This window comes from Neovison vison, chromosome 13, assembly GCF_020171115.1.
Source record: "Neovison vison isolate M4711 chromosome 13, ASM_NN_V1, whole genome shotgun sequence".
Classification (NCBI taxonomy): domain Eukaryota; kingdom Metazoa; phylum Chordata; class Mammalia; order Carnivora; family Mustelidae; genus Neogale; species Neogale vison.
In genome coordinates, this window is record NC_058103.1 from 85252196 (window position 1) to 85268607 (window position 16412).

Here is a 16412-nt window from a genome sequence, read left to right on the forward strand (position 1 = left end):
AGCAGTATTTTTTGCCTTGGCATTGTAAGAGTGATTCAGTTTCATAATATAGCAAGCCCTGGGTAGTATCATATAAACATTTTTCTACAGACTTTACTCTTTAATGTACTACTCTAATTCTTAATGTAGCAGAACGTTTTCCCACTTATTTATATTATTTTCTTGTCAGTTGTTTATGTCTTTTGCCTCTTTATCATATGAAATCTTTTTTTTTCCAACTTACATTTTATATAATTAATTTATTAGCTTCTTGCCATGTATCCGGCAAATATATATGCCCTAGACCATTGTCTGGCTTTGTTTTAGTGATAGTAATTTGTTTTAGTAATATTCTTTTCTTTATATAGTTCTTTTATTTTTAAGGCTATTGATTATTCAACTTTAATATCTTAGCAGTTTTTCCTTGGGGAATTTTTTCTTCTCCACTTTTAGAGAATTCATGAATTTTCCATTCCAATTCTGGATATGCGTATGTGTGTATGCCTTGGAATATAGAGTCAAACCATTTTTGTAATGGTTTAGAGAAATATACATGTTATTAGTGCTCAAATTATAGAAATGTAGAGCTCATTGACTCTTTTTGAACTTGGAGTCATTTAATTAAAAAAATGAGTCCGAGGGTGCCTGGCTGGCTCAGTTGATAGAGTATGTGACCCTTGATCTCGGAGTTGTGAGTTGGAGCCTCGTGTTCGGTATAGAGATTACTTAAAAAATAAAAAAGATCTTTAAAAAAATTAGTATGGAACTTATTTTGCTGTTATAATGGTGTTGTTTTATTTGATCCTTAAATTGCTGTGCTCTTTTCTGGGGAATCGTGTTTCCCTTCCATTTAGATCCTACCCATGTGATGGGCCTGTACCCGGACCTGCTGCCCACAGACTACAGGAAGCAGCTGCAGTACCCTAACCCGCTGCCTGGGCTCTCAGGGGCTGAGTTGGAGAAGGCACACTTAGCTCTGATTGACTACCTGACACAGGTATGGAAGAGTTCACCTGGGAGTTCCGATGCCTGCTTTTCTATGGCAGAGAAGGGTGGGCCTTCTCTGATTCCACAGGCATTCTGTAAATGAATGCCTTAGAAGCTATGGTGGGCTGGGCACATTTCTTTCTCCTTCATCTCCCTACTCAGTTATACCACTGATCTTTGATGCTAAATCTTGATAGTAGGAAATGTACCTGATTTCTGGCAAATTTACATGAAGCTCTCCTAGGAACTCAGAAAAAGAAATTTTAGTGGATAGAAAATAATCAGTTTTTTGAAACACTCTTTTGGAACATACATACTTGTGGGAAAATACATGCTCTATGCAGGAAACTGGGCAAACACAAAAAAGTATATAGCAAAAGTTAAAAATAATTAATTAATTAATTAATTAAATCTCCTGTAACCCTATCACCCGGAGAATGTCCTTCTAGACCTTTGGAGGCATACCTCCTTTATTGTGCTTCACAGATGCTGCCTTTTTTTTTTTTTTTTTTTTTTTTAAACAAATTGAAGTGAGCAAGTCTTTTGGAATCATTTTCCCAACAGCATTTACTTACTTGGTGTCTTTGTCACATTTTGGTAATTCTCACATCATTTCAAGCTTTTTTTTTTTTTTCTTTTAAGATTTTATTTGTTTATTTGACAGACAGAGATCACAAGTAGACAGAGAGGCAGGCAGCGAGAGAGAGAGGGAAGCAGGCTCCCCGCTGAGCAGAGAGCGCGATGCGGGACTCGATCCCAGGACCCTGAGATCATGACCTGAGCCGAAGGCAGCGGCTTAACCCACTGAGCCACCCAGGCGCCCCCCATTTCAAGCTTTTTCATACTTAATGTATTTATTTTTGTGATCTGTGATCTTTGATGTCACTATTGTAATTGTTTTGAGATGCCACCAGCTGTTCCCATATAAGATAGCAAATTTAATAAAATGTCTGTGTTCTGACTACTTTACCAGCTGGCTCTTCCCCTGCCTTGCCTGCTCTTTGGGTTTCCCTACTCCCTGAGACACAATAATACTGAAATTAAGTCTGTTAATAACCCTACAATGGCTTCTAAGTGTTTCAAGTAAAAGGAAGAATCACTGTTTCTCACTTTTTTTTTTTTTTTAAAGATTTTATTCACTTATTTGACAGAGAGATCACAGGTAGGCAGAGAGGCAGGCAGAGAGAGAGGGGGAAGCAGGCTCCCCGCTGAGCAGAGAGCCTGATTCGGGGCTCGATCCCAGGATCATGACCTGAGCTGAAGTCAGAGGCTTAACCCACTGAACCACGCAGGTGCCCCTGTTTCTCACTTTAAATCAAAAGTAAAGACAATTTAGTGAGGAAGACATGTCAAAAGCCAGAATAGGCCAAAATCTAGGCCTCTTGTGCCAAGTTGTGAATGCAAAGGAAAAATTCTTTTTTTTTTTTTTTAAGATTTTATTTATTTATTTGACAGAGATCACAAGTAGGCAGAGAGGCAGGCAGAGAGAGAGAGGGTAAAGCAGGCTCCATGCTGAGCAGAGAGCCCGATGTGGGGCTTGATCCCAGGACCCTGGGATCAAGACTTGAGCTGAAGGAGAGGCTTTAACCCAATGAGCCACCCAGGCACCCCCGCAAAGGAAAAATTCTTGAAAGAAATTAGAACTGCTACAGCAGTGAACATGAATAAGAAAGCAAAACAGCCTATTGCTGACGTGGAGACAGTTTTACTGGTTTGGATAGAAATCAGACCAGCCACAACATTCCCTTTCCTCAAAGCCTAATCCAGAGCAAGGCCCTAACTCTCTTCAAATCTGTGAAGGCTGAGAGGGGTGAGGAAGCTGTAGAGGAAAAGCTGGAAGCTAGCAGAGGTTGGTTCATAAGGTTTAAGAAGGAGGTATCTTCGTGACATAAAGTACAAGGTGAAGTGCTAAGTGCTGATGGAGAAGCTGCAGCAAGTTCTCCAGGAGATCTCGGTGAGATTGTTCATGAACGTGGCTCCATTCAACAACAGGTCTTCAGTATAGATGAAACAGCCTTCTATTGGAAGGAAATGCCAACTAGGACTTTCATAGCCAGAGAGGGGAAGTCAGTGTGTGGTTCAAAGCTTTTAAGGAGAGGCTGACTCTTCTTAGGGGCTAATGCCACTTGTGACTTAAAGTTGGAGCAATGCATTTTGAAAATTCTAGGGCCCTTAAGATTGATGCTACACATCTGCCCTGCCAGTGCTCTGTAAATGGAACAACAAAGCCCAGATGACAGCATGTCTGTTCATAACATAGTTTACTGAACATTTTAAGCCCCCGTTGAGACCTGCAGCTCAGAAAAAAAATTCCTTTTAAAATATGACTGCTCACTGGCAGTGTACGTGGTCACCCAAGGGCTCTAATGGACATGTACAGTAAGATTAATGTTGTTTTCATACTAACACAGCATCTTTTCTGCAGCCCATGGATCAAGAAATAATTTTAACTTCCAGGTCTTCTTTATGAAATACATTTCACAAGCCTCTAGCAGCTATAGATAATGATTCCTCCATACCTGGGTAAAGTAAATAAAAAAAATAAATAAAAAATCTGGAAAGGATTCATTATTCTATATCCTATTAAGAACACTCAATGATTCATGGGAAGAGGTCAGAATATCAACATGAACAGGAATTTGGAAGAAGTTGATTCCAGCCCTCAAGGATGACTTTGAGGGGCTCAAGACTTCAGTGAAAGAAGTAACTGGGATGCGGTGGGAATAGCGAGAGAACTCGATGAGAAGTGGAGCCTGAAGACATGAGTGACTTGCTGCCAGCTCATGAAAAACTCATGGATGAGGAGTTGCTTCTTACAGATGAGCAAAGGAAGTGGTTTCTTGAGACGAAATCTACTCCTGGTCAAACTGTTGAAATGACAACAAAGGATTTAGAATACTCCTTAAACATAGTTAGTAAAGCAGTGGCAGCGTTTGAGAGGATGGACTCCAGTTTTGAAAGAAGTTCAGCGGGTAAAATGATATCAGCATCACATGCTACAGAGAAATCATTCATAAAAGGAAGAGTCCGTTGATGTGGCATACTTCATTGTTGTCTTATTTTAAGAAATTGCCACAGCCACCCTAGCCCTGAGTCACCAACATTGAGTCAGGACCCTCCACCAGCAAAAAGATTACAACTCACTGAAAGCTCAATGATGGTTGGCATTTTTTAGCAATAAGGCATTCTTAAATTAAGGCATATACATTATTTTATTAGATATAATACTACCATACTATGTAAGCATAACTTGTATGCACTGTGAAACCAAGAAATTAATTTGGCTAGCGTTATTACGATACTTGCTTTATTGAAGTGTTCTGGAACCAAACCAAACAATGTCTCTGTGGCATGCTTGGGTATGTAGTCATGAATTCAGTTTTTAAAAATTTATTGGGGCCCCTGGGTGGCACAGTCCATTGAGTAGATGATGATTCTTGATTTCAGCTCAGGTCATGATCTTGGGGTCCTGATTTGAGCCTTGCGTTAGGCTCTTCACTCAGCAGGGAGGCTGTTGGAGGATTGTTTTTTCCCCTCTCCCTTTGCCCTCCCCCTACTCACGTGCATGCGATCTCTTGATCTCTCTCTCAAATAAATAAATCTTTTAAAAAAATAATAAAATTTATGGGGTTACAGTTGCCAATGGATATCAAACTAAAGTTCTCTAGCTTACATTTTAAAAACTTAGCTGTATATTGAGAAATCCTTTCCCTGTCATGGTTTTTTGTTTTTTTTTTAGAGGGAGTATTTAGATGTATGTTTTCTTTTATAGTTTACTATTATGGAGAGATAAGTGAAATTCTCAAGTGAATAATAAAACTGTTAAAGACTGTTCACTCCAAACTTTTGTCACACTGGGCTATTACATATTCCCTGGGCACTTACCCAGAGTCAGAGAACTTAGTAAATTTTTTCCCTGTAAGTGTTCTGAAGACCTCTCTAAGGGGTCCCCTGGGCAGACACTGAGAAACACTGCTGGGAAATTGTAAGCCAGCTACCTGTCACCTGCTTCTGGCTTGGTGAAGGTCCCACAGGTCTGGTCAGGCACACATAGCCTCAGCACTTCCGTGACGTTGTGCTCCAGTGGTACCCAGCTATGGCTGGCAGATGGCAGAGAGCACACGGACATGCCTCTGTCTGTACCAAGTGAGAAACATTTCTGGGGCAGAATGTCTCCTAAGCCTGTGGCACTGAGGAAAGCCCTCTATTGCCTGAGTCTTTGCTTTAGGACTCCAAGCACATGTTTTCCCTGGACCTCTCCGCTGCCATTTGGAATGTCTCAGGTTAGCTGAAACTAGTCCTGTGCCAGAGAGATGGTAGAGCATACAAAACAGGGCATTGCCAGACACTGTATAGTACAGACTGGATGATTCTATTTATATGAAGTTATAGGATAGGTAAAAACTGATCTCTAGTTATAGAAATCAGATCTGTGGTGTCAGAGTGGGTGGGATTCTTTGAGAAGAGTCCAAGGGAACTTTCTGGGGTGATAGGAAACCTTCTGTTCCCTGATGGGGGTCATGGTTACATGCATGTACATATGTGTCAAAATGGATTTCATGCTTTAAAAGGGTACATTTTATTGTATGTTACTTATACCTCAAGACAGTTGTTGGGTTTTTTTCTTTTTATTTTTTTATTTATTTATTTAGTTTTAATAAAAGAACATGGGGAGGCACCTGGGTGGCTCAGTTGTTAAGCAGCTGCCTTGGGCTCAGGTCATGATCCCAGGGTCCTGCGAGTCCCATATCGGGCCCCTTGCTCAGCAGGGAGCCTGCTTCTCCCTCTCCCTCTGCTTATGTGCACTCTCTCTCTCCCTCTCTCTCTGTCAAATAAATAAATGGAATCTTTAAAAAATAAATAAACAAAAGAACATGGGGATTGGAATTAGACCTAATTTGAAACTTGCCTCAGCTGCTTCTGAGAGATATGGTGTCTGTGCCTTATCTTCGCTTGTAAAGTGGGGATGACAGTAATGTCTGCATTTGTTGTAGGTTTACAGTGGGATGACGTAAAATTCTTGTCATAGTGCCTGGGATGTAGTAACTACCTGATAAATAATTGTTACTGGTTCTGTGGCAATTTGGCATTCATCTGTCTTGATCCCCAAGAAAAATGATGTGCTAATGATTAGCACTAATGTGCTAATGATGTGCTAATGTGAGATCAGGGTGGATAGGCATGAGCTGTGTTGGCAGTATTTGGAATTACGTGGTGGCCCAGGTGATAAGGATGATTGAGTCCTGGCCTTAACCCCACATTTTTGGGCTTTGGCAGAAACGAAGCCAGTTGGTAAAGAAGCTGAATGACTCTGATCACCAGTCTAGCACCTCCCCACTTATGGAAGGCACGCCCACCATCAAATCCAAGAAGAAGCTGTTGCAAATCATTGACACCACCCTGCTCAAGTGCTACCTCCATGTGAGTTCTCCAGGCGCTCGCTACCCGCAAGGCTCGGGTCCCCAGAAGCTGGGAAAGGGCTACTTTGGGGGACCTGCCATCAATAAGAGTGGCATCTTGGATGATGGCAATCACCCAGCCTTGACCTCACACCTCTGAGCTTCTGGAAATTTAAAGGTTAAGGCAAGATAATTGCCCCGGAATTTGCAGTGGGCTGGTCTTCTCTGGTAAGACTGGGGTTGGTGCTACAGGGTGAACAGGGACAGTGTTTTCTCCCTCCACCCCACCCCCCCACTCCACATAGTCCTAGAAAAGGGCACTTGGCCTTCTCTGGCTTGTGTTCCATCCATGGCCTTCCGGCCTGAAGCAGGCCTGGGCTGGGTGGGGCGTGGGGGTGTCCTTTCACGACGCGGTTGCCACAGAAGTCGTGCTTCCTCTGCAGACGAACGTGGCCCTGGTGGCCCCTCTGCTCCGCCTGGAGAACAACCACTGCCACATCGAGGAGAGCGAGCACGTGCTGAAGAAGGCGCACAAGTACAGCGAGCTGATCATCCTGTATGAGAAGAAGGGGCTCCACGAGAAAGGTGGCTGGAGTAGGGGATCAGCTCTGGGAGGGTGGTCTGTGGAGAGGGGAAACCCACCGAAGTACGGTGACTTTCCCATGGGCATGTATTTCCTGGAAGAGGCTAATGACTTTTTTGTTGGGCGGGGGCTTCCTGGCCAGCTCTGCAGGTGCTGGTAGACCAGTCCAAGAAAGCAAACTCGCCTCTGAAAGGCCATGAGAGGACAGTGCAGTATCTGCAGCATCTTGGTGAGGCCAACTTTTGAAAGGGAAGGGGGAAAGGATTGTGTTCAAATGGACCTGATCTCCCTCCATTTCTGATTCTGGTGGGTCAGGACTCTCCCTCCCTTATGCTCACCCATCTTTGTTTCTCCACTTGAGGTTAGAGTCCCCGCCCCCCACCTTGGTGGAACTGTGACAGCCCTTTAGCATGTAACCGGCCCAGTAGGGGCAAGTATCCCTGAGTGACTGGTGTTTGGACAGAACCATCTCTCCTGGAAAATAAATTCAGGGGCAACCTTTGCACCTGCCTTTGAAGTCCTATGGTCAGGGTGGGCCTCACCTGCCAACCAATCTTTTCCCTCCAGGCACTGAAAACCTGCATTTGATTTTTTCCTACTCTGTATGGGTGCTGCGAGACTTCCCGGAGGATGGCCTGAAGGTAGATCACGGGGATCTCTTGGATTTATCTAGTACCACACTGGGTCCTAATTCTACTTAGGCAGTGGTGGCTGGAGGTGGGGGGTGGATTCATGCAGTTTCTCTGGCATTCAGAGGAGTAGCCTGGGAAATAGGAGACAACGGTGTAATGTAGCGGAGAGAGACTTCCACAGACGTCGGGAGACCAGCACCTGCGACCTAGTGTGTCACACGAGATGGCACACAGGTGCCATTTGGTAGACCCTTCCCCCTTCAGAAGTCCACTTGAGCCTCCACTGTTTCCGTGTGTGCCATGTGTGGTTGGCAGCACTGCAGTCAGATGGTTCTGCTTCTGGAACCCCGGTTTGTTCCCACAGATCTTTACCGAAGACCTTCCGGAGGTAGAGTCTCTGCCACGGGACCGAGTGCTCGGCTTCTTGGTGGAGAATTTTAAGGGTCTGGCTATTCCTTATCTGGTAAGATCTTTTTTTTGGTCTGAACTAAAAACCTTTGAATGTGGGATCCAGGACCACGTGGGGAAATTGGGCAGTTCAGTACTGGGCAATTCAGATTGGGGTTTATGTCACCTGGGAACTGGTAGAAATTTAAGGAAGATTATTTCTGCCTCCTCTGAAGAAAGATCTTGGTAGATCAACCTGGAAATGTTACTTTTGATGAATGCCTTCTAAATCTAGATAGAGTACAGAGGGATAGAAGAGAATGGCGTTGGAGAAAAACATCTCATACAAAGCCACGTTTGTATGGCCATTGATTCAGCCAGGGCCACAGGGCAACCAAATTGGTTTTAGGTAGCGGAATGCAAGTATGTAACTGTAACTGCATGGGCAGATGTGAGAGTTTAGAGGATTATGGTACAAAGTTAATAAAGGAGCTTAGACTACAAATCAAGAAAATAATCCGCGGGGCACCTGGGTGGCTCAGTCAGTTAAGCATCTGCCTTCAGCTTAAGTCATGATCCAGGGTCCCATGGGCTCCCTGCTCAGTGGGGAGTCTGCTTCCCCTTTCCCCCCTGCCCCTCAGCCCCTCTTATGTTCTCTCTCTCAAATAAATAAATAAAATATTTTAAAAACAGAAAAGAAAACAATCCCTAATGTTTCTGGGTTGTAGTCCAAAATTGCCTGGTGGTTTTAAAAGAGCTATCGCTTCATGAGGAGACCATCTGGATGGGACCTGTTGGGCCTTAAAAATGTGAGGGAGACCGGGAGACAGAGCTGGGTCACAGCATAGAGGGTACCAGGTAGACCCATGTCTTGCCTCAGGAACATGTCATCCACGTTTGGGAGGAGACAGGCTCTCGGTTCCACAACTGCCTGATCCAGCTGTACTGTGAGAAGGTGCAAGGTCTGATGAAGGAATATCTCCTGTCCTTCCCTGCAGGTACCAGTTCTTGTAGAAAGCCAAGTGGCCCTGGGCCTTAGAGGTGACCTGGGACCCGAGGGTGCCATGTGGCATAGGGAAGCAGAACTTACTCTCCTCTGCGGGGCCCAGGTGGGTGGGAAGTTCCTCAGAGGCGCCAGGGCAGCTAAATGAGCCAGCACAGGAGACTCAAGAGCTCTTGTCTGGATCTGGGGATCTCTGAGCATTGCCCCTAGGGGAGGGGGAAGGAACAGATTTGTCTGTAAGATGGCAGCCGTGCTGATAAGAAACAGGTTTGCTTACAGGAGCATTTGTGCAGCTTGTTTTTTGTATCTCAAGCCGATGTTTTGGGGGTCGTGCAGAGACCATAAACTAAGAAAAGTCCAGCTGGAGCCCACTTTGGGGGCCCTTTCTGATCACCATGGTGATATCATGAACCCCATCCCTTTCGTTTCTCTTGATGACCCCATATTGCCGTCCAGCAGCAGCCTTTCATACTGAGCTTGGTTTCCTTTCAAGGCAAAACTCCAGTCCCTGCTGGAGAGGAAGAGGGTGAGCTGGGAGAATACCGACGGAAGCTCCTTATGTTCTTGGAAATTTCGGGTTACTATGATCCAGGCCGGCTCATCTGTGACTTTCCTTTTGATGGTAAGTGTCTGGCTGATGGCCAGAAGCCACTTCAGCAGAAGGTAATGCAAAAACTCATCCTATTCTTTTTCCCAGTTCCCTACTCTTCCCACAAGTCAGGGCTGGAGAAAGCCCCGTGTTTCAGGCCGGGACTGCAGTTCTGTGCCATCTGAAGACTCGTTTTTGTACCATGCCTGAGAAGAGTCTTTTTTGGGTGTGAACCACTTGGCAGTTGCTGGCCAGGTTGAGACCTGTTTCGTGCATCAGCACATGTTCTTGGGCAAGTTCATTATTTAGCAATATTTGTAATCTGGCATTGTTTGTCTGAAAAAGACACACATTTGTGTGATGGATGAGCTTCGGGAGAGCAGAGACCAAATGTTTCCAAATGCTTTCCTTAGCGGGAGTGCTTGGCACCTTGTGGGTGCTTATTATGCACTTGGTCTTTGGATGAGAGTTCTTAGCCAGTTTAGAAGTGATCACAAAAAAAGATAGGATAAAGTACTTTCTAAAATAGCTCCCTTCGCCCACTTCTAATTTTAGCAATTTTCTCCTTGGAAAATACCCTAAGTAATACAGATACTTCCACGCAGTTGTGTAACAGCTTAGCTTCCCAGCCTGTGCTTACGCAGTGGTGATGAAGGTTACTCACGTTCCTTCCTCCTCCCAGGCCTCTTAGAAGAGCGGGCACTGCTGCTGGGCCGCATGGGGAAGCACGAGCAAGCGCTCTTCATCTACGTGCACATCCTGAAGGACACAAAGATGGCCGAGGAGTAAGTTCCCCCCCTACCCGCCCCACCACCATCACACCGCCCAGTGAGACCAGTGAGACCGACAGCAGGCCCCGAAGAGGGAGGAGAGGCCGGAGAGCAAGCGGCCTCCCTTCTATTCTGCCTCCCTTGCTGGCCCCCAGTTATGGCGCCATCGTGAGGCTGCTCCTGCAGGCTGAATCCATGAACTCTCTCCATGTGGCTGCTCTGGCCTCGTCTCACCACTTTCTCCCTTTCAGGTACTGCCACAAGCATTATGACCAAAACAGAGATGGCAACAAAGATGTAAGTAGTGACACTGGCCCCAGGGAGCGTGTGCACTTTCCACTGTCCCTCACAGCACAGCCCACCCCCTCGGGGGCTGTCACAGGGGATACTGGTAGGAGTGGCTGAGGTTCCTGATTCTGCACCTGTGTGTTGAGGAGAGGCAGGATGACCGTACATCCTGGTTTGCTCGGGATGGTTCTGGCTTACTGTGGTGGTTAGTAGCGTCCCTAACCCCTGCACTTTCAGAAGAGTCCCAGCTTGTATAATAAGGCCCGACAGTTGCGAGGAGGTGCACTTTTGTGCTCTGTCTAGAATGCACATGGATTTGTCTGTGTCTGGACACACTTTTGACTCTCATGCCTGGGGCGTGGGAATAACTGGAATCTAGGCGGTAGAGGCTGGAGTCACTGCTAAGCAGTGCACGGGCCACCCTCAAAGAAGAATTAGGCAGCCCGGAGTGTTGAGTACTGTGTTACTGGCCCCAGTAGGAAAGATGGTGTCTCATTTCAGGTTAAGCCTCGTCTGCCAAAATGGGATAGGGTCACAGCCTCAAAGCCAGATTGCTGGGAGGGATCTTTTTGAGTCATTTTGCAGTGTTGGTGTTTTGTCAATAGTATGATGCTTAATAAATGCAAGGCATTTGGGGGTGTTTTTTTTTTCTTTCTCTCATGAAAAACAGTCCTTACTTTTTTTTATCTCTTCAGTTGACTGACTTTACCAAGAGCTTTTAAAATGTGACAAATGATGAATTTTATGTGCTCCAGGGCAGCTCTTACTAGAGCCCAACCCCTCTTATTTTTAGGTGTGGTCATGCTGGGGGGTTCTGGAAGGCTTACCACCAGCCTGATGTATGTGACTTGTGTGAGACAGGTGTATCTGTCCCTGCTCCGGATGTACCTGTCGCCCCCCAGTGTGCACTGCCTGGGACCGATCAAGCTGGAATTGCTGGAGCCACAGGCCAACCTCCAGGCAGCCCTGCAAGTCCTTGAGCTGCACCACAGCAAGCTGGACACCACCAAGGTCAGGAGCTCTTCTGGGGAGATGAAAGGCACTTGGGGGCACACTCAAGAGAGGACAGGACAGAGAAAGGGACTGAGGTTGGAGAGCTGTGTGGCTTCAGACTTCTCAGGCTCACTTTTGTTCTGTCTCACCCCGTTCCCATCTCTGTTCCTGTCCCTAGGCCATCAACCTTCTACCAGCAAACACTCAAATTAATGATATACGCATCTTTCTGGAAAAGGTCTTGGAAGAAAATGCACAAAAAAAACGGTTCAATCAAGTGCTCAAGAACCTTCTCCATGCAGAATTTCTGAGGGTATGAACCTTCCAGACTCTCGGGTGGGGTTGTACTTCTTTAGTATAAGACAGTTACCACATATTCCCCAGAGACAAAAGCAGAGCTTTGTGTTCCTTTAATGCTGTAGCTCAAACTGATATCATAAGCAACTTGACAGTTGCTTGCAAGTGTTTCCATTAGAGGCCATCTGTGGGGGCTGGGGGATGAGGCAGCGGCAGCCTCTGCCTTCAGTTCTGTGTGCTGGATGCTGGGGCTTCTGTCCCACTCTCCTCTCACAGGTCCAGGAAGAGCGGATTTTACATCAGCAGGTGAAGTGCATCATCACGGAGGAGAAGGTCTGCATGGTGTGTAAGAAGAAGATTGGGAACAGGTGAGCCTCCTGCATGGCTGTGTGTGGGTCCCACGCAAGATGGATTTCTGCCCTTAGCTGATGGGGAAAGCATGGCTCTTGGCTGTCTCGGCCACTGTTACTTCTTGAGCATCCAGAGAGCCATCGTGTTGTGTGTTGCGGGTTAGCTTTGGAGATTTAAAGACTTGGAGCGTATAGCACGGGGCTCTTCACTTCGTGCCTGTAGAGCCCTTCCTTTCTGGCACCTAGACCTTGTGATGTAACCAGTGGGTGTGTATGAGTCGTATGTGGGAGAAAGTTCTTATCTTTTGGGGTGTGCCTGTGAAGGAAGAAAAAGATCTTTCCATCTGCTGCCTCATGACTTGAGTAAAATCCTGGGTCGGCATCATTCTGTTTGGAGCATATACTCCGGTCTGTCTCCTCTCTTGCAAAAGCAGGGCACTTTGTCCCTTTTCTTACATGAGTGGAAGAATCCTTTTCTTTTAAAAGACCTAACCTGCTGTCTGTTGTTTAAAGTCGTCTAAAACTTGCTCTGATGAGCAGAACCATCCCCATCTTCCATGTATGTCACAGTGATGACTTAAGAAGAAGCATTCCCATGCCTTCAGACTGCATGGAGCTTGTGCTCTGTTTGTTATTTGACAGAGATGGTGGCTGTGTAAATTCAGAAGACCCTAGGTGTGTGCCTTCCCTTGTGGTTAGGGTGGGTCGCTTTTGGGAGGGTCCCTGAGTAAGGCGCCTTTTCCAGAAGTCTTCTCTCCTGAGCCATTTTCCTTTCTACAGTGCATTTGCAAGATACCCCAACGGAGTGGTCGTGCACTACTTCTGTTCCAAAGAGGTCAACCCGGCTGACACCTGAGCCCAGCATGCCAGGGACTCTTCGTATGGACAGTCGGCTATTCCAGAGTGGGGAAGGAGCACCGGCCTTAGGAATGGGGGCGCTGTTTCCACCACCAGCTGTCTCCCCATTTGGACACTCCTGGCTACCTTGAGCCGTGGAACATCTCTGAATTTAATCAGACTTGTGGTCTGGTGTTACCAGCTTTTTGATAGAAAAAGAGATTAGCTACACCTTAAATACCATTTGCGTTGCAGGCAGTTTCCGAGAATTTACTACCCGCTTGGACGGGAGGAGGTGGGGAAGGGCATTGTCCTGCCTTTGCACACCAATCACCTGAACAAAGAAAGTGTCTCAAGTGTCCGTAACCGGGAGATTGTTTATGCAGTTTTCTATGAAGACACATGCAGGCCTTGGCGCTGAGCCCCCTGCGCAGTGGCCTGGCACCTGGGAGGAGAGCCGTCCTAGAGCTCCTCTCACCACGCGGGCGGGCCCTGGCTCTCTAGGTGATGACAGTCATTTCTCCATAGTCACCACGCCCCCTGTCCCCTGAGTCCTGCCCACTCCTCATGTCCTGTTCAGTCTCCCTTTCGTCCTCACTGTTGATTTTCTTCCTCAGTCGCTCCCTTCACTGCCCACTCTTTGTCTCCCATTTTCCCCACACTGGGAATAGTTGACATATAAACAAGGTAAAATGAGAGGTGAGGGGAAGTCTCGGTTTCCAGGATCCGCTGATAACTGATGGTCAGGTGTGTTTGTAAATAGGTCCTTGGACTGAGAGCTCTGTGTCTGGAAGCTTGGGAGAGCATCATCCTCAGTCCCCCAGGGCAAGTGTGACGGTGGCTCTTAGGACGGCTGTATGACCTCTGAGGCAGACCCATGCAGACGCACCTCCTCCTGGGTCACCCAGCAGCTGCCCAGGGCGGGGTGGCTTGGTCTCTGTGAGCACAGTGCTTTGTGCTTTGGCATCTTTCCCTTCACAGCTAGCGTCATCTGCTCATCTCACAGTTGGCCTGGCTGTCCTCCAGCTTCATTTTTGCAGGGGTTGGAGGACTGCGCCGGCCTTTTGTAGGTAGGTGGGTCTCTGTCACACATAGGAGCAATCAGATCAGGAGATGATAGGGACGGGAGGTGGGCGTGTTCGTGTTAGCTATGGCTAACAGCGCAGTGGGAGGTGGCCGCGGCTACAGCACACGGGTTTATGAAGGAACTCACTGCCAGATCCCTGGAGCACTTGTAAGGGACAGAGAACACCACCTCCCTGCCCAGGCATTGGAGGCACCCAGGAGGAGTGTCCAGAATGACAGGCAGAAGACCTACAGGAGCAAAGGCCCTGCCCCCTGTCCTCCCTGGGGTCTTGCAGACTCAGTCTTGATGCTGCTGTGTTTCTAACGGTGGACAGGATAGGTGATGGTGCCCGGCCCTGACAGTGTTTTTGGCTCCTGGCCTTGACAGGCCATGGTTCTTCTTAAACCGCAGCACCACGCCATGTGGGGGATGTGTTGGAGGCTGCGCGGGGGGTGTTGTAGACTTGGCTTCTCCCAGGCACAGTGCCCACGGAGAGTCTGAAGTACAGAGCGCGTGCCCTCAGCATCACTCATGCAGGCAGGGACTCTGCTCAGGTTTGGAAGGCAGAGCAATGCTTCTGAAGAGCCATGTCCCACCTGGCCATACCAACCTGTGAGAAGCCATGCTGCCCTTGGACCTGTTGGCACCAGCTGGAAGGAGCTTCTGCTGGAAGCAGCACAAAAGTCATCAGGCCAACCCTCCCTCTGTGCCGCGGAAACCCACCCCACCCCACCAGCCCTGTCTCCCTGGCTTGCTATGTTTGTATCTTCCACCCTCACAACTTGTGTGGCACATCTGTTTGAAGCAATAGAATAAAGAATGTGTGTTTTTTTCCTTCTGGAATACATAACCCCATTTTCCCAAACTCTGTTCTTCCTTCCCTCTGTTTGCCCTCTGTGGAGGTATGAAGAAGGCGAGAGACAAAAGCTCTGTAATGACTCATGAAGATCTCATAATAAATGTCATAAAGTAAGACACCAGCCTATTTGAGTCTCTGCCTACCCTTTTCTGTGAAGTTTGATGGAAATAACCATGAGGAGAGAGCGATTTAGCTAAGAATTGATAAGAATAAGCCAATTAACGATAAAGAAGTCAGAATGACACCTCTGTTCTCTATGTCTCGATCTGTGCCATTCAGCACAGCTAGTGTGGCTGGCTGCCCATAGTGGGACAGTGCAGACATGGAACATTTCCAGCCTCACCAGGTTCTGGGGGACACACACCACCGCCAACTAGTCCCAACTCTTCCCCCCTGCACTTCACATATGATGGCCTCCTGCCTCTTCCTGCAGCTCCTAGGGACTGGGAGAGTCTTGAAAGGTATGGAATTGGTGGGATTGAAGGACCCAAGTATGTTTGAGAAGGTTGGTCCATTTTGGCCAGCACCAGAAAGGCAGTCTAATCCTTCTGTGTCCCCCTCTTTAGCCATCTGTGGTCATCCTGAGTTTTCTTCGGAGGCACAGGGCATGTGACTTCCAGGAGACGGTATCGTACAGTGCAGAGCTTGGGATGCCAGATGGCTGTGTGTGCCACAGCCAAGTCCGTGCTCCCACTCAGGCCTCTCCAGCATGGAGCCTGCACACACCGTGTGAGGGTAACACCAGCGCGCTGGCACTCACGCATCTCTGAGACCCTGGCACAGGTCTTGGCTCTGTGTTCCAAGTTAAGCAGAAATAGGCCCTCCCCTTGGGGCCCAGCCAGTAGCAGTCATCCTCTTCTTTTCTAGAAGGTTCTCATCTCAATGTGCAGACAGGGTTCATTCTGGAGTTGAATCACCTCTTTTTTTGGATGTTGTTTTTCTTTAGTCTCTACCTCAGGCCTGGGGGAGGAGAGCAGAGATGACTAAGTCTTGGTTGACAAACAGAAGTTATCTCCCAACAGCTCACTGCCCCAGAGATCTTTTCTTCTGGAAACTGCCTTTCTCGGCCATCCAGACCGCTGTGGTACACAGACGGTCACGTACCATCTCTAGCCTAAGGCTTAAATGATCAAAAGAGGACTCTCTAAAGCCTTATCTCCAGTAGCATAAGGAGAGGCAGGCCCGCATTTTAGCTGTCGGTATTGATACCACCTGATGATATCCCTACTTGTTTACCTGAACCATCCAGGCACATGCCCCGGTCCAGGAAGAGGGCCCCGGGCAAAAGTGACACAGAGTTGTGAGGCTGTGAATTTCCTCAGGATAGAGACGGATCCTCCTCCCCTTTGGTTGCAAGGCCTAGTGTAAGTCTGACACACAGCAGACTGTCAGT

General features: G+C 47.3%; 1 protein-coding gene across 1 annotated transcript in view; it reads left to right on the forward strand.

The window, feature by feature from the left end:
* The window catches only part of VPS39 (VPS39 subunit of HOPS complex), a 49548-nt gene extending 34403 nt beyond the window's left edge, over window positions 1-15145 (forward strand). Inside the window, exons 12-25 of the mRNA XM_044232064.1 lie at window positions 834-976; window positions 6244-6387; window positions 6809-6950; window positions 7091-7177; window positions 7516-7589; window positions 7945-8043; window positions 8848-8965; window positions 9464-9592; window positions 10242-10344; window positions 10581-10626; window positions 11479-11628; window positions 11789-11923; window positions 12184-12275; window positions 13038-15145. Coding sequence (XP_044087999.1) covers window positions 834-976; window positions 6244-6387; window positions 6809-6950; window positions 7091-7177; window positions 7516-7589; window positions 7945-8043; window positions 8848-8965; window positions 9464-9592; window positions 10242-10344; window positions 10581-10626; window positions 11479-11628; window positions 11789-11923; window positions 12184-12275; window positions 13038-13113 — 1538 coding nt within the window. The 3' untranslated portion in view covers window positions 13114-15145. The remainder of the gene's footprint in view (window positions 1-833; window positions 977-6243; window positions 6388-6808; window positions 6951-7090; window positions 7178-7515; window positions 7590-7944; window positions 8044-8847; window positions 8966-9463; window positions 9593-10241; window positions 10345-10580; window positions 10627-11478; window positions 11629-11788; window positions 11924-12183; window positions 12276-13037) is intronic.
* The last annotated feature ends 1267 nt before the right edge of the window (window positions 15146-16412 follow it).